This window comes from Peromyscus californicus, unplaced genomic scaffold (genome assembly GCF_007827085.1).
Source record: "Peromyscus californicus insignis strain IS unplaced genomic scaffold, ASM782708v3 Scaffold_10__1_contigs__length_136768540, whole genome shotgun sequence".
NCBI classification, from domain to species: Eukaryota; Metazoa; Chordata; class Mammalia; order Rodentia; family Cricetidae; genus Peromyscus; species Peromyscus californicus.
Window position 1 is genome coordinate 25903195 of NW_026294391.1, and position 16259 is coordinate 25919453.

The 16259-nt window shown below is 41.5% G+C and overlaps 1 protein-coding gene across 2 annotated transcripts in view; it reads left to right on the forward strand.

Moving 5' to 3' along the window:
- The window catches only part of Bmx (BMX non-receptor tyrosine kinase), a 57244-nt gene extending 43055 nt beyond the window's left edge, over window positions 1-14189 (forward strand). For both annotated transcript variants that reach the window (XM_052717872.1, XM_052717949.1), the window contains 5 exons: window positions 432-648; window positions 1788-1852; window positions 3975-4093; window positions 8596-8753; window positions 12802-14189. In XM_052717872.1, coding sequence (XP_052573832.1) covers window positions 432-648; window positions 1788-1852; window positions 3975-4093; window positions 8596-8753; window positions 12802-12876 — 634 coding nt within the window. In that variant the 3' untranslated portion in view covers window positions 12877-14189. The remainder of the gene's footprint in view (window positions 1-431; window positions 649-1787; window positions 1853-3974; window positions 4094-8595; window positions 8754-12801) is intronic.
- The last annotated feature ends 2070 nt before the right edge of the window (window positions 14190-16259 follow it).

Consider the following 16259-nt stretch of genomic DNA (forward strand, 5'->3'; position numbering starts at 1 on the left):
AACATATATGCATGTGCACATGCATACATACACACAGGAGCATTTTTAAAAATCAAGAAAAGGAAGAGAGAACAAAAGACAATACAAAAGAAGAGAGATTGTGTGCAGTCTCGCTTCCCCAGACAGCAACCATTTTTATGCTCTATACAGCCTTCAAATTATAATACTTCTTCTAGACATGACACTATCCTGATTCTCGGGAGAAAGGGTAAACGCAGCAGGTCCAGACTGAGAGCACTGCTGGGTGGCTGCCAGTATCACATCTGAGGCAAGAGTACCGTTCCTTTTGTGCCTCCAAAGACTATCCTAGTCCCCAAACAAGATCCTAAGCTCCCAGGTCTCTTTCTCTGTTCAGGTAGAAGGAGTGAGAAACTGTTCATCCTTGCTCAGGCTATCTGGAAAATGAGCTTTTCAAACCGATTCTTTTGCAGGAAACTCAGCCATCCCAAGCTGGTTAAATTCTACGGAGTATGTTCGAAGAAATACCCCATCTACATAGTAACTGAGTATATAACCAACGGTTGCTTGCTTAATTACCTGAAGAGTCATGGGAAAGGACTAGAAACCTCCCAGCTCTTAGAAATGTGCTACGATGTCTGTGAAGGCATGGCCTTCTTGGAGAGCCACCAGTTTATACATCGGGATTTGGTAAGGCAAGCCATCGGAAGGTCGATGAAAAGAGAGGACAGAGCCCACGGTTCCCTCCTCCAAGGATAGGGTGCTGAGAGGTCTGGCAAAGAGGGTGCCTTCACTTTCACTTTGCACTCGGAAAGGTCAGAGTAAAATGAGTCATGAGGATCTCCATAGCTACCTGTGCTGTGGTATGAAGAACAGATGGAAAGACTTGGATCAGTTTAGTGTTTCTCAAGACCATTAAACTGAAGAGCTTACTGCTAAAGCAGTGACTTGATACAATAACTAAACACACACCCACACACCCACACCCACACCCACACACACACACACACACACACACACACACACACACACAGATGGAAAGTAAAGTGTGTGTTGGGATTGGGGTGGGAGTTCCCAGTACTGTTTGGTATTCACTGGCCTTTAGCTTCAGGGATTTGCTTGTGCTGAATAGCAAGCGTACTCTACACACCAAGCTAATGCATCCCGTAAGTTCTGGGTGTAGTGTGTACAACTTCTGAGCATCTTTGAATGCACAGGATCTAGTGGAAGGCATTTTGGCTCTCTCCTTGTTAAGCTGAGATTCTGTGTTCAAGTACGTTTTCAATAATTTTGGATGTGTGGAGGGGCTACCCACTACCCCCATATTTCCCCAGAGTGCTCTTGAGTAGGAGCAGCAGGAAATATTAGTTAGAAGGAATAGGGGGAGGAGATAAAGATAGAAAATACAGGATAGCCTTGAGAGGGCATGGAACCTATTCCAACAGGCCCAGAATTTCTGCCCTAGGGTATTGATAAGAATGCCAAGGGATGGAGCAAAAGATCTCCCCCCAGCACAGCCAAGTGCAGACCATCTTAGACATCTGCACTCAGGTCCATGGCCCAATCATCTATGCAGACCTACTGGGTAAAGCCACTAGGAAACCTGAAAATGGGCTCCCACACAGATGCTTGGGTAAACAGGCTTGTACAAGAATATTTTCATTTTGAAATTTACGAGAAATTAAAAAACACTTCAGAGTAATTGGGGTTGTGATAGGCTGTGTTGCATTTTGCTGAAAATGAAGCTGAGGAGAAGAAAATATCTGAGTCTGATATCGGGAGATCCTTGGTTGCTTTTTCTACTTGAAGATTTTGCTTTCTCTCCCAAGGCTGCTCGGAACTGTTTGGTGGACAGTGACCTCTCTGTGAAAGTCTCAGACTTTGGAATGACAAGGTAAGCCAGTAATGTCCCCAACAGCTTTTCTTTCTGATGTTTCCAACTCTAGCACCAATGAACTCTAACACATTGTGGGGTGTAGCCCCATTGTGGGGTGTAGCATTCCCATCAGTTGTAGTCAAGAATCTGATTTCAAGCGGGGTGGCCAACTCAATTGGTAGAGTGCTTGCTGCACAAGCATGAGGTTGGTCTTGGATTCCCAGCACCCACATCAAATCCAGACCCTGTAGTGTGTACATAACCCCAGCAACTGTGGACCAGGGACAGAAGGGCCAGCCAGTCTAACCAATCAGCAAGCTCCAGATTCAGTGGAGACTCTATTTCAAAAAATATGTTGGAGAGTCTGGAGAGATGGCTCAGGAGTTAAGGACACTTGTTGCTTTTTCAGAGGACTGGAGTTTGATTCCCAGCATCCATGTCAGATGGCTCACAACTGCTTGTAACTCCAGCTCCAGGAGATCCAACACCCTCATCTGGCCTCCTTGGGCAATGGCATGAATACACACACACACACACACACACACACACACACACACACACATACACACACATAGACACACACACACACACACACACACACACACACACACACAAATTTTGACTATACTAAGTTCTCTAGGTGAGCCATTTTGGTTTTATTTTATAGTAACTCTGTTGACAGATAAGTAATATTCCCTAGTATTAATTATGCATAAGTAGTAAGTAATTGTTGTAAAAGATATTCTTAATTATGTATATGTATATCTAATGTAAGTATGTGAACATGAATGCAGGTGCCCACAGAGGCTGGAGGAGTGGGATCCTCCTGGAGTTGGAGTTACATGGGAGTGTGAACCACCTGATAAGGATGTTGGGAATCAAACTCAAGTCCTCTGGAATTACATACTCTTAACTGCTGAGCCATCTCTCCAACTCAGGCCTTATTTTTAAGTATAGCCAATCATTCCCATGAATATATACATGTACTGTTTGTTCCCCTTGAAACAGAATTACATCAGACATACATGCTTTTGCACATAACCATATACTGTGAACAGATTTTTTTCTGTTTTTTCAAGATAGGGTTTCTCTTTGTAGCCCTGGCTGTCCTGGAACTCACTCTGTAGACCAGGCTAGCCTTAAACTCAGAGATTCATTTGCCTCTGCCTCCTGAATGCTGGGATTAAAGGCATGTGCCACCACCACCCACCCCATGAACAGATTTTTATTTGGTGAAATATAGAACTGTATCATTTTTAGTGGTTGCATAGTATTCTATGTATTTTTACATAGTATTTCTACATAAAATAGAATTTGAATATTCTTTAACACGAGTACATTGAGGTTATTTCCACTTTATAATCATAATAAAGCATAGGCTTAGTTGACATCTTTGAATTTCTATTTTTGTTGTTTTTTCCATTAGATAGTTTCATCATTATTTATAATAGTTAATTAAGAACAGTTTGTACAATTCAATAAATTTATTACTCCATAAGAGTGGATGCTGTTCAGTCATCAAAGATGATGCTGGAGGAGAAAATGTACCCATTTGAGGACATCTTTTCAACTTGATACTGAAGAAAAAAATAAAAGCAAATCTCAAAACAACAGAAACCCAGTTCTGTTCAACTTACAAATAGAGAAAAGATACAATCATAAAGTACAAGGAAGAAATGTATCTTGAGTGATACAATTACTAGGCATCATTGTGGTAGAATTCTGAATGATTGTATTTTCACATTTTTGTGGGGTTTGATAGTTACCAAACATTTCACACCTGAGTTCTACTATGTTCAAAGTTACATTTCCTAAATGCCTACCAATCACTAAAAGCTAACATATCACACTGAAAAGAAATCAAAGACCAGATATAGCGGCATATATCTACAATCCTAGCATTTGGGAGGCAGAGGCAGAAGACCAGGAGTTCATGAGAACTTGTCTCAGGAAGAGAGAGAGATAGATAAAATAAGAGACAAATTAGCTAGAAACCTGAAGTGTTCAGCTGATAATGGACGCTATATGTCCTTTATCAGCCTGGCTAATGGTGGGCCATGGAGGCAACAATGGCCAGTAGAGGTCTTCCCAGTTTGTAACACCATCTGTCTTAATATCTGGGTTGATGTTTTCCCTACAGATACGTTCTTGATGATCAGTATGTCAGTTCAGTAGGAACCAAGTTTCCCGTCAAGTGGTCCTCCCCAGAAGTGTTCCACTACTTCAAATACAGCAGCAAGTCAGACGTATGGGCGTTCGGTAAGGAAGTAACCACACAGCACCCAGCCCCGTTTCATAAGCCGGCTTCCACAACAGGAAACCGCAAGAACAGCAACATCCATTTGAAAATAAACCCCGAGTCTTTACAAAATTACGCACACGGTGTGAGACAAGCGAGTGGTTGAAGAAGACAATTTCCTTCCTTGGGTTCAGTGTTAGGAAGTCTTATACACTTCCATAATTTACATCATGTTAGCATCTGCCTGGAGAATCAAAAGACTTAGGGACTTTTCCAATGAAACTTTCAGGTTTGGTTTTGTTTTGTTTTGAAACAGGGTTTTGCTATGTAACTCAGGTTAGTCTCAAACTCATGATCCTCCTACCTCCTTAGCCTCTCAAAATCTAGCATTACAGGTGTGCACCACTTCTAGCCTCAAAGAGTTTTGTGAAGGAATCATTAGAATTTAAACCTTGGTTTATTTGAAATCCCAAATTTTGGAGGACTTAAATATAAACCACTGTTTGTGAGCATGAGTGTAACTATGGTAACTGTTCTAAAGGGTCCCTTCAGAATGGGGAGAGTCTTTGGGCATCCCTAATGTAAACAGCAGACTTTGGTTTTGTGCAAGTTCTCTTTCCATTATTATAAATAATACCTGGCAAAATCAACTTAGAAAAAGAAATAATTTATTTTGGCTCATGGTGTTGAAGGTTGCAGTCTGCAATCTGACCCATGTATGTGGTGAGGTGGACAGGGACAGAGTAGAGGATGTGGCAAGAGCAAAACTGCTCCCCTTGTGACCAAGAGGAAGAGGAGAGATGGAGAGGAGATGCTGCAGTCTCACTCTCCCCTTCAGGGCACTCTCCACATGGCTGTAAGTCCTCTTAAACTTTCCACACCCCCCAAAGGCACCAAACTGGAAGCCAAGCCTCCAAACCACAGCAAACACTTACCTTGTTTCAAATCATCTCCTCCCCTTGCTCAAATTAGCATTTTAGATAAGGATTTTGGAGACAACAGTCCTGGACCAAACTAGGTACCCTGTTGAACTATTAATCTAATTAATCTTATCAATAAAAAACAGGAGTCAGATATCGGGTTAAAAACCTGAAAGATTAGAGAAGCAGGGGAGCAGCCACTAGTGACCTCCTACCTCTTCCATTCCTCTGACCAAAAGGGCTGAGATCCTCTCTCAGCCTCGCCTTACCACTTCCTGTCCCTCTCTCTACAGTCATCCAAACCTCTATGGTTAACTAGTGGCTAGCTCTACCTTCTGACTCCAAGCAAACTTTATTTGTCAGAACACAAACAAAATATGACACAACACCCTGTTTCTGTAAATAAAGTTTTATTGGCCACAGGCATGCCCATTCAATTCCATGTTGTCTGTAGCCGATTTTCTGCTATAACAGGGTAATTGACACAGACACCATTTGATTCACAGTCTAATATACTTACCATTTCGTTTTTATAGAAGTTTGATAACCACTATTTTCTTAAAATGTTTAGATTGAAATTTACTCTCTCAGACTACATGACAAGACACACCTGTAATCCTGGACCTCAGGTGCTGAGGCAAGGGGATTACGAGTTCTAGGCAAGGCTGAGGAACTTAACAAGATCTATCTCAGAACAACAGCAAAAGATTGACTAGTTGAGTTGGCAGTATAGCTCAGAGGCAAAGCATTTGCCTAGAGTGTTCAAGGCCCTGGGTTTGATCCCCAGCACTGCAAACACAGACAAACAAACAAAACCAAAAGAAGAAAAGCCAAATTCAGTAGAGGTGATTGTGAAAGAGTAAAAAAATTCTTAAGTTGTGATTCTGTCAATTGTCAGAGTTTGGGGTTTTTAAAAATAGGTTGATAGAATCATGACTGTTTTCAACAACTCTCTGGTGGGTACAGGATAACTAAGTCAAATTATCACCAAGTGACCTAATATACTAAATATGACCAAGAAATATTTCATGTTTGTCTTAGTCCATAAGTGCAATTTGATTTACCACTTAATACATTCAAGGCAACTTGAGAGAAGGAAATTTTAGTCAGCAATTTATTTTTCTGCCCTAAATAAATATTAAAAATAAACATTCCCTTTTGAAAAGTATAAAGATATTCAAATGGGCACATAAAAAGGCAAAGTCACTCAGAGAGTGCTTTTGTATTAAGTTTGGCCATTGTTGTCAGAACTAGTTTCAAATCTATACATCAACTGATATTCCTGCTAAATATTATTCCTGAAATCTGTACCCTGTAGTTGGAAGTTCTCCTGTGTCCCACAGCCACTCGGTCCCTAGTAAACACACAGAGGCTTATATCAATTACAAACTGTTTGGTCGATGTCTCAGGCTTCTTGCTAGCTAGCTCTTCATCTTATATTAACCCATTTCTATGAATCTCTGTATTGCCACATGGCTGTGGCATTACCAGTCTGTTGACATTTTGCTCCTTGGGTGGCGGGCTGGCATTTCCCTGACGCTACTCTTCTTCTCCCTGTATCTTTGCTTGGATTTCCCACCTGGCTATTATCTGTCTTGCCATAGGCCAAAGCAGCTTCTTTATTAACTAATGGTGGCAACACATATTCACAGAATACAGAAAGACCATCCCACAGCAGTACCCTCATTCAATAGTTATACCTTTTTTTTTTTTAACCAAAGGCAGTATTATTCAACCTGATTATCCACCTCATAAAACAACCTAGTTGCAGTTGTTTTCTGGCTGTTGACAGACAGTAAATCTTTTCTTAAATAATTTACTCCTGCTATGAATGTTCAAAATGAATTGGGACCTATGAAAGCCCCCTCAGAGAAGACCCTCCCTCCCCGAGTACTTTATAAGGTACTACCAGCCCTGAAATATGTGAGCAGCCTTGCCAAGAGAGAGTTGTGAGGGAGTGACACCTTCCACAACGTGGAAGACTGCTTTATTTTATTTTACATAAAATCTGTGGCCTACAAGTCAAAGTTTGGGGTTTGGGGACAATTGTCTTCTTTCTGTATATGTGGGTTGTCCAGGGTTTTGAACCTGGATATATGTTTAAAGCAGTGGTTCTCAACCTGTGGGTCATGACCCCTTGTTTCTCTGGTTTCACCCAGCCCCAAGTTCCCACAGCACTTATAAAATAATCATTCAGAGGCTTAATATTAATTACCAATTGCATGGTCTATGGCAGGCTTCTTGCTAGTTAGCTCATATCTTAAATTAACCCATGTCTATTAATTTATGCATTGCCACATGGCTTCGTGGCTTACTAGTACTTTTATATCTTGCTTCTCCTGGCTACAGCTCCCAGCTTCTCCCCAGACTCCGACTTTCTCCTTCCTGTCTCTCTTGGATTTCCTGAATGCCTCTAAGTTGCTTTGCCACAGGCCAAATCAGTTTATTTATTTATTAACCAATGGGAACAACATATATTCACAGCGTACAGAAAGACCATTCCACAGTACCCTTGGAGTCAAATGACCCTTTCACAGGGGTCTCATATCAGATACCCTGCATATCAGGTATTTACATTATGGTTCATAACAGTAGCAAAATGACAATTATGAAGTATCAAAGAAAATAGTTTTATGGTTGGGGGTCAACGAAACATGAGGAACTGTATCAAAGTGTCACAGCACTAGGAAGGTTGAGAAGCACTGGTTTAGCATCTTTGTCCTTGGAGAGAATGGCACCTTTCAGGTAGCGTTTTCAATACCCTGGCACTCTTTCAAAAGCACTCTGTGTTGTATCCTACTTAGTCCTCATGGCAACTCCAGAAGGTGCTGTTTGGGAGGAGAGCTGAGGCCAGGAGGTGTTAAGGAATAGACCTGGCCTGCAAGTGGGAGAACTCAGCTTTCAAAGGTGATCATAAAGGCTTGGTGTCTTATCCTGAAGTCAGCAATGTCTTCCATGAGCTGGGGACTATGAGCATTCTGAAAATGGACAGATGAGCCATGGGTTCATGTTCCCAAGGCAGTAATAGCCTGTGGCTTTTATCAGATTCCCAAATGGTACCTGACTCATGACAGACCAACAGCAACAATAGACTGTGGAATAAGCATCCATTGTTTATCATTACATTCTACCAAAAGGTAACGTAACTATGCAATGAACTTGTGCACAACTGCAGAGGCAGAAAGAAAGAAAGAAAAGGCAAGGACCTCATCACTCCTAAGTGTTGGGAAGTGGCTTACCATCCAGTTTGTTGTCAGTGTGAGGCTGCATGAGACCCCAAGTGCCTTCCAAAGCATCCCATGAACCTTGGCCCCAAGTGGCTCCCTCTGCTTTGGCCATTCTCTGGTTTTCTAACAATCACAGGGTGGGGTGGGGGTGGGGAATCTGAAGAAGTACAGGAACACCTAAACCGTAGAAATGATGACCAAAGCCCACCTTTCATGCCCTCCCCCTTTCACTAGGCCTTGTTTCCCAGAAATCCCTTGCCCTGGCTCCTGGGCTCCTGGTCCTGGGATGTGAAGTTCCTTTCACAAGCTCTGGGCCTTCTGACACTGGTTCTCTTTCTCTTCCCTCTGCTGGGGCTGCCCCCGGATGCACTCCAGGGATCCTGATGTGGGAGGTGTTTAGTCTGGGGAAGCAGCCCTACGATTTATATGATAACTCCGAGGTGGTTGTGAAGGTCTCCCAGGGCCACAGACTCTACCGGCCCCAGCTGGCATCAGACACCATCTACCAGGTCATGTACAGCTGCTGGCATGAGGCAAGTATGCCCCCTAAGCAGCCTGGCATGGGGGAGGGGTTCTTTGGGGATGAGGGAAAGCACCTGCTACAAAGAAGCTGGAAATGGTCCTGGATCATGTTTGCTTGTAACGTAAAAACAAAACAAGGCAAGTCTCGATAATTTGCTGAAGAACTTAGGCCATTGTTGTAAGAACTTTATAAGTATCAACTCATCAGAAGATATCCTATGCAGTAGATAATATTATCAGCACTGAAACTGACAAGGGAGGAAATAGGGGCCCAGGGAGGTTCAGGGACTTACCTCAGTGACACAGTTATTAAAGAGGCAGGCTGGCTGGTGCCACGACCTCACTCTTGGTTTTTGAAACGTTTGTTTTTCGATCAGTTGGTTTGCTTTGGTTTTTCTAGACATGGTTTATCTGTGTAGCCCTGGACTGTTCTGGAACTCACTCTGCAGACCAGCCTGTCCTTGAACTCAGAAATCTGCCTGCCTCTCCCTCCTGGAGTGCTGGGATTAAAGGTGTACACCACCTCTGCCCAGCTATCTTTTTTTAATTTTTGAGATTATAATATAATTACATTTCTCCCTTGCCTTTCCTCCCTCCAAATCTTCCGGTATACCGATGCCCCCCCCCCCCCCGCGGCTCTCCTTCAAATTCATGGCCTCTTCATTCATTTATTGTTATTACATGCATTTATGTATATACATACATAGTTCTAAATATAACCTGTTTAGTCATGTAATGTTACTTGTATGTATGTTTTAAGAGCTGACCATTTGGCATGGGACAAGCAATTGGTGTGCACTTCCCTGGGGAGGCCACATCTCCTGTTCCCAGCTTTACTCAGTTGCCTATAGCTCTTTGTGTAGGGTTGAGGTCTCATTCTTAACAAAACTATAAAATCTCTCCTCAGCTCAAAAATTCATGACAGAAACATCTAATCACATACAGAGATCACATGAAAGATTTCCTCCTCCTCTTCTTCTTCTCCTCCTCCTCCTTTTTCCTCTCCCTCTTCTTCTCCCTCTTCCTCCTCTTCATCCCCCTACCCCACCTTCCAGTCCCCCAAACACCAAATAACATGAAGCAGAGGTAGGCCTAAAATGGAGGAAATTCCAGGCCAAATGTCTTTGCTGTTTAAACAACTAATTGGAGCTGTGAAGTCTGAAGTTCTACCACTTCCTTCACTGAACCCCAAAACTTCTCACACATACACACACTGAAAACATCAAGAAATTTATAATTATGCACCCAAATTAAAAAGATAGAAAGAAGCATGGAGCTCAGAGGAAGGAAAGCAGCTTCCTGAATGCATTGGGATCTGAACCAAATCAGGAATTGTCAAAATTCCCTTGCTTTGTGAGTAGAGAGATGGTGCCAAAGCGTGTCCAAATGAGAACACCTCGAGCAAAGGTGTGGAAGCAGGCAGCGGACACGCAGGCAGCAGACATGCTGTTCTCAGCTAGAGCTGTTGTTGGAACAACTGAAAGTAAATTTGGAAGATTAAGTCTGGTTGAGGTTCTGTACCCTAAAGAAGAGGAAAAGGAGGAGGAGAAGGAGGAAGCAGAGGAGAGATTAGATTTTTATATGTATTGTGAAGCCATTGAAATTTTTTGAGCAGTACAAAAAAATGAAGCTTAAAAATATTCATTTTTATTTTGTTGTGTTTCTTATGTATATTATGAACTATAGTCCAAACATACAGTTGTTGTAACATTTATCCAGTTGTTGGAAGCATTGTTTACCAAAAGACCATCAAGAGATTGGGAGCCACCTAGCCGGGTGGTGGTGGCGGCGGCGCATGCCTTTGATCCCAGCATTTGGAAGGCACAGGCAGGCAGATATCTGTGAGTTCGAGGCCAGCCTGATCTACAGAGAGAGATCCAGGACAGGCTCCAAAGCCACACAGAGAAACCCTGTCTCGAAACCCCGCCCCCCCAAAAAGAGATAAGGAGCCACCTTAATGGCAGTGAGTGAGTGGAATATTATTCTACATTTCCATGCAGAATAATATTGATTCATTCAGGGACTTCCTCTTCTGTGGTCTGGTCTTTCTATGCCAGCACCATACTATTTTAATTATATGCTGTTGTACAACAAGTAAAGTACTATGTGATATTTTAACATTATATTATATAGGCTAGAACCCTTATGGTTTATTGTTCTTTATAGCTTTGTTGCCATTTTGCAAATTCAAAATATGTGAAATAAATTCATCTAGTTAAAAGAAGCCTATTCACATCTTTAAGATTGTGTTTCCTTTTTAACTGGAGACATTCTACATCTCCATGACACTAAGATGTCCTACTGTAGCACAAAGGAGACTTTTTTCTTAATATATGTTCCAATCTACATGTGTATCTTTCTTTTATTTTGGTATTGATGCTATTATAAATGATGTTTTCCTTTCCATCATATTTTCTGACTGGTTACTATTGGCTATCTGATTTCACTTGTTATTATTTTTTTTTTTTTTTGGTTTTTTCGAGACAGGGTTTCTCTGTGTAGCTTTGCACCTTTCCTGGAACTCACTCTGTAGCCCAGGCTGGCCTCGAACTCACAGAGATCCGCCTGGCTCTGCCTCCCAAGTGCTGGGATTAAAGGCGTGCGCCACCACCGCCCGGCCTTTTCCTTTTTTTTTTTTTTTTGGTTTCATTTGTTATTTTTTTTTACCCTGCCCACCTAGCAAAATCCTTTATTGTTCAGGGAAGTCTATTGTTAGTCCTCTTGGATTTTCCAGCATATAATTATGTCCTATGCAAATAAAGATAGTTTTCCCTATCTAATTCTTGGGGTTAGTTTTTGTTTTCTGGGTGCATTGATTGGTAATTTCAATATGATCTTGAGAATAGTGAGTATAGGTAATGGGCTCCAGAAAGTCAGCTCATGCACCCTTGATGCAGGGGGGAGGGGCTTGGTCCAGCTTCAACTGAATGTTCCAGGCTTTGCTGACTCCCCATGGGAGGCCTTACCTTTTTGGAGGAGGGGTTGGGGTTGGGGGTGGGTTAGGGGGGAGGCTGGGGGGAAATGGGAGGAAGGATGAGAGGGGGATCTGTGGCTGGTATGTAAAATGAATAAAAAATTTTTTGAATTAAAAAAAAGAATAGTGAGTATAAAAAGCACCCTTGCCTTATTCCAAATCTCAGCAGAAAGGTCTACGGTGTTTCTACATTCCAAAAGCCACTCTCAGTGAGTGTGGTACACATGCCTTGAATCCTAGCAATTAAGAGGCAGAGGCAGAGCAACTGTCTATGAGTTTGAGGTCAGCGTAGTCTACATAGCAAGTTCCAGGCCAGATAAGGCTACTCAGTGAGACCCTCTCTCAAATGAAATAGAATGTCACTCACATTAGGACTGAAGTATACGTTTTATATATTGTTCATTTACGTGTGTGTGTGTGTGTGTGTGTGTGTGTGTGTGTGTGTGTGTGTGTGCGTGTGTGTGTGTGCATGTGCATGTGCATATGTGCGTGCACTGTGTTTGTATTTGTGAATGTAGGTATACTGGTGCCATGGTGAGTTTGTGTCTGGTGGCAGCCCTTATTAGTGTCTATCTTGCTTGATATAGAATCTCTTGTTCGCTGTTGTGTATACCAAGCTAGCACCTCTGAGTTTCCAGGCATTCTCCTGTCTCCACTTCCCATTTTGCCATTGGAAGGCTGGGATCGCAGAGACTCATGTCACATACCTGGCATTCATGTGGGTTCTGAAGATTGGAACTTGTAGGGCAAGTGCTTTTACCCACTGATTCATCTTTCAGCCCTATATTCTTGTTTGTCATTTGAATTTTTGAGTCAGGGTCTCATGTGGCCCAGACTGGCCTCAAACTTGCTGTGTGTAGCTGAGGAAGACTTCAAACATTTGATCCCCTTGCCTCTTCCTCCCAAATCCTCGGATTACAGATGTGTGCCACCACACCTAGTTAATGTGATGCTACGAACTGAAGCCAGGGTGTCCTGCATTCTAAGCAAGCACTTTACCAACTGAGTCACACCCCCAGCCCTTATACTGTTCTTTTGAATTATGACTTTCATCATCTAACGCATTGGGGTTTTCTTTCATTTAGCTGCCAGAAAAGCGCCCCACATTTCAGCAACTCCTATCTGCCATCGAACCACTTCGGGAACAAGATAAGCCATGAAGAGCAAATCTGGAATATTGATGGGAATGAGTATAAGCATTGAGCAACACTCTCATTCTTTTTAAGGGAAGTAGAAAGGCACAATATAATTTAGCTAGTTCTTAATAATGTTTTAAGTGTTGTTTATCTGTTATATTATCCGGAAAAAAAAACAAGGTAGGAAACCAGACATTTCTTTGAAATTTAGGTCAAATTGTTAATTTTGTTTGTGCTGCTTTTAATGTATTACTTCTAGGCCTATGGTAGAAATTCATTTTTAGATTTCAGTTTATGCCGGATGTGTACTGTGTGTAAAGATGGAGCAGAAGTGAAAAAATGATTTGTTGACAACTTACTTTTTTCTGCTGGCACTAGTGTGGTAATTAAATATCCTTTCAAGAACAGAAATGTGTGTACATTTGCCTTTTATGAGAAATGTCTCAGGCATTTGAATACTTGGTCCCCAGTTTGTGGCATTGTTGTGGGGAAGTTTAGGAGGTGTGACCTTGATGGAGGAATTATGTCAATGGGGGCAGCCTTTACTTATAGTTTACTCGCTCTGCTTCTTGCTTGCAGTTTAAGATGTGAGCTTTCAAAAGCTGAAGAGATGGCTCAGTGGTTAAGAACACTGGCTGCTCTTCCGGAGGACCCAGGTTCAATTCCCAGCACCCACATGGTGGCTTACAACCACCTGTAACTCTAGTCCTAGGGTATCTGATGCCTTCTTCTGGCCTTCATGGGTACCAGGTACACATGTGGTGCACCAACATATGTGCAGGCCAAACACCTATACACATTTTTAAAAAACATCAAGGATGTGAGCTCTCAGCATCCTGCTCTATCTACCATCCTGCAAGCTGCCTCTGTCCTGCCATTATGAACTCTAACCTTCTAGAACTGTAAGCCAAAATAAAGTCTTTCTTCTCTAAGTTGCCTTGTTCATAGTCTTTTATTACAGAACAAAAAAGCAACTAATACAATATATAAATGATCTAAAAGTTAAATATGTTTGAGAGCCAAATGGAGAGTTGATTAAAACATAGATTCCTAGGAACCACCTTAGAAATTTTGATGAAGCAGGTCTGAGTGCAGCCTGTGAGTTGGTATTCTTCCCAAGCTTCCACGCATGCTGAACAGCCCTGGGGTACCTCATTATGTGGCAGGGCACTTATATATATGGTCTATAACTCCATCTGAATGATACAGTTTCTTCTCCATACCAAAACAATGGTACTTCCTGTTATCATGTACAGTGATATAAAATAATAATATTGAAAATGTATTTAATAATGTGTTCCATGCTTCACAGAGTATGATGCTCAGATAGAATTTAGTGCCTTATTCCTTCACATTAACCTCTACCATTATCAGTCATCACTCAATGAGACTGTGGTCTTACTAGAATTTAAGATAATCTTTCTTTCTTTCTTTTTTTTTTTTTTTTTTGGTTTGTCGAGACAGGGTTTCTCTGTGTAGTTTTGGTGCCTTTCCTGGAACTCACTTTGTAGACCAGGTTAGCCTTGAACTCACAGAGATCTGCCTGCCTCTGCCTCCCGAGTGCTGGGATTAAAGGCGTGCACCTCTACCGCCGGTGACAATCTTACTTTCTAATGATGTTATATACTTAGGTTGGGGACTTTGGGGCTTTTGGCTCATTTGAAAGATAATTGAAGTTTCTACTTCCATCTTATATCTTAACACAGATACAAAAATAGTATTTTAAATTTTATAATTTTTATTTTATGTATGTGTATGTGCGCCATATGTTTGAAATACCAATGGAGGCCAAAAGAGGGAGTTTGATCATCTAGAATCACAGCCACAGATGGTTGTGAGCCACCATATGGGTGATGTGAATCAAATCTGGGTCCTCTAGATGAGTAGCCAGTGCTTTTAACCAGTGATATTCTTACTTTTACTCATACCACCCATTTTTTCCTACCAGTGAGCTCAAATGTCTCCCTTGCTTATTTGTTTCTTGACATGTACTTAATGATTTTGTTATTTCAGCAGAGAATTGCCAGGACAATGGTATTCTATTTTTAATAAAGGTATACAAATTTAAATGCATAATGAATGAACAATGCAATGTCACTTTTAAAATAACCACTAGGACATTTATACATTCATTCCTTTGTTTACTCTTTTCTGTGTGCCAGGTTTTCCTACCCAAGGATAAAAAGAATCAAGTGACAGAACCTTCCTTCTCAACCTGCCCAGGCAGCCTTTCCTTCTTCCTGGGGTTTTGTACAGCAGGGGCCTGTACCACAGACTCTTTTTTTAAATATAAGATTATTTTATTTTACGTGTGTGAGTGTTTGTCTGCATGTATGTCTGTGTACCACATGCATATCTGGTACCTATGGAGGCCAAAAGAAGTTGCTAGATCCCCTGGAACTGGAGTTACAGTTAGAATCTACCATTTGGATGCTGAGAACTGAACCCAGGTCTTCTTTGAGAGCAGCAAGTGCACTTAACCACTGAGCCATCTCTCTAGTCCCTGTTTCAAAGATTCTTTGGTTTTTGTTTTGTTTTGTCTTGGGTTTTTTGGTTGTTGTTGTTGTTGTTGTTGTTTTTGGTTTTTTGAGACAGGTGTTTCACAGATTCTTAACCTTTATTTCTGCCTCTGTCTTGGGATTAGCCTGTAGTTGCCTTTACTCTTTATATGTCTGATTTTCCAAAATCCATCTGTTTGTAAAAAGTAACACATACTGTTAAAGATGCAAACAATACAGAATTGTGTGCTATGAGATGAAAGAAGGCAGAGCCTTGCTCAGAAGCTTGATTTCAAAACTCAAATCAAACAAGAATTTAAGTTATTGCTAGAGATCTGTGACACAATCAGTGCACTATGACAGCCAGAGCCAGAGGAAGAATACTTGTGCTATTTGAAAACATACATAATGTTTTAAAAATACCACTTAAGTGTGTTTGGCAGTAATTATTTTTATAACCTTCAACCCATAGTCTAGCTACACCCTCTGCGAAGCAACAAAAAGGGAAAATTAGATGATAAGAAACATTCCCAAATGGCAAGTTAGAGAAGAATTCAGACAGTCTTTGCTAGGTGGGCTCCAGTAGTCTTGCTGAGACACAAGTCAAAGGGTGTAGAAAATTTGTATTATATGTGTGTGAGCTAATAAAGAAAAATTCCGATATGGTAGTTCCCCAGCTTCAATCCTGGCTTGGAAGTGAGTGTACAAGGAAGACAGGTTGAGCCTGAGGCCTTACCTTTTTAAAAATATTTTTGGAGATTATAATTACATAGTTTCTCCTTCCCTTTCCTCCCTTCAGACCTTCCCACGTACCTCCCTTGCTTCATAGCAATTTTTCTTTTTTGTTATGTGTGTGTGTGTGTGTGTGTGTGTGTGTGTGTGTGTGTGTGTGTGTGTGTGTGTTTGTAA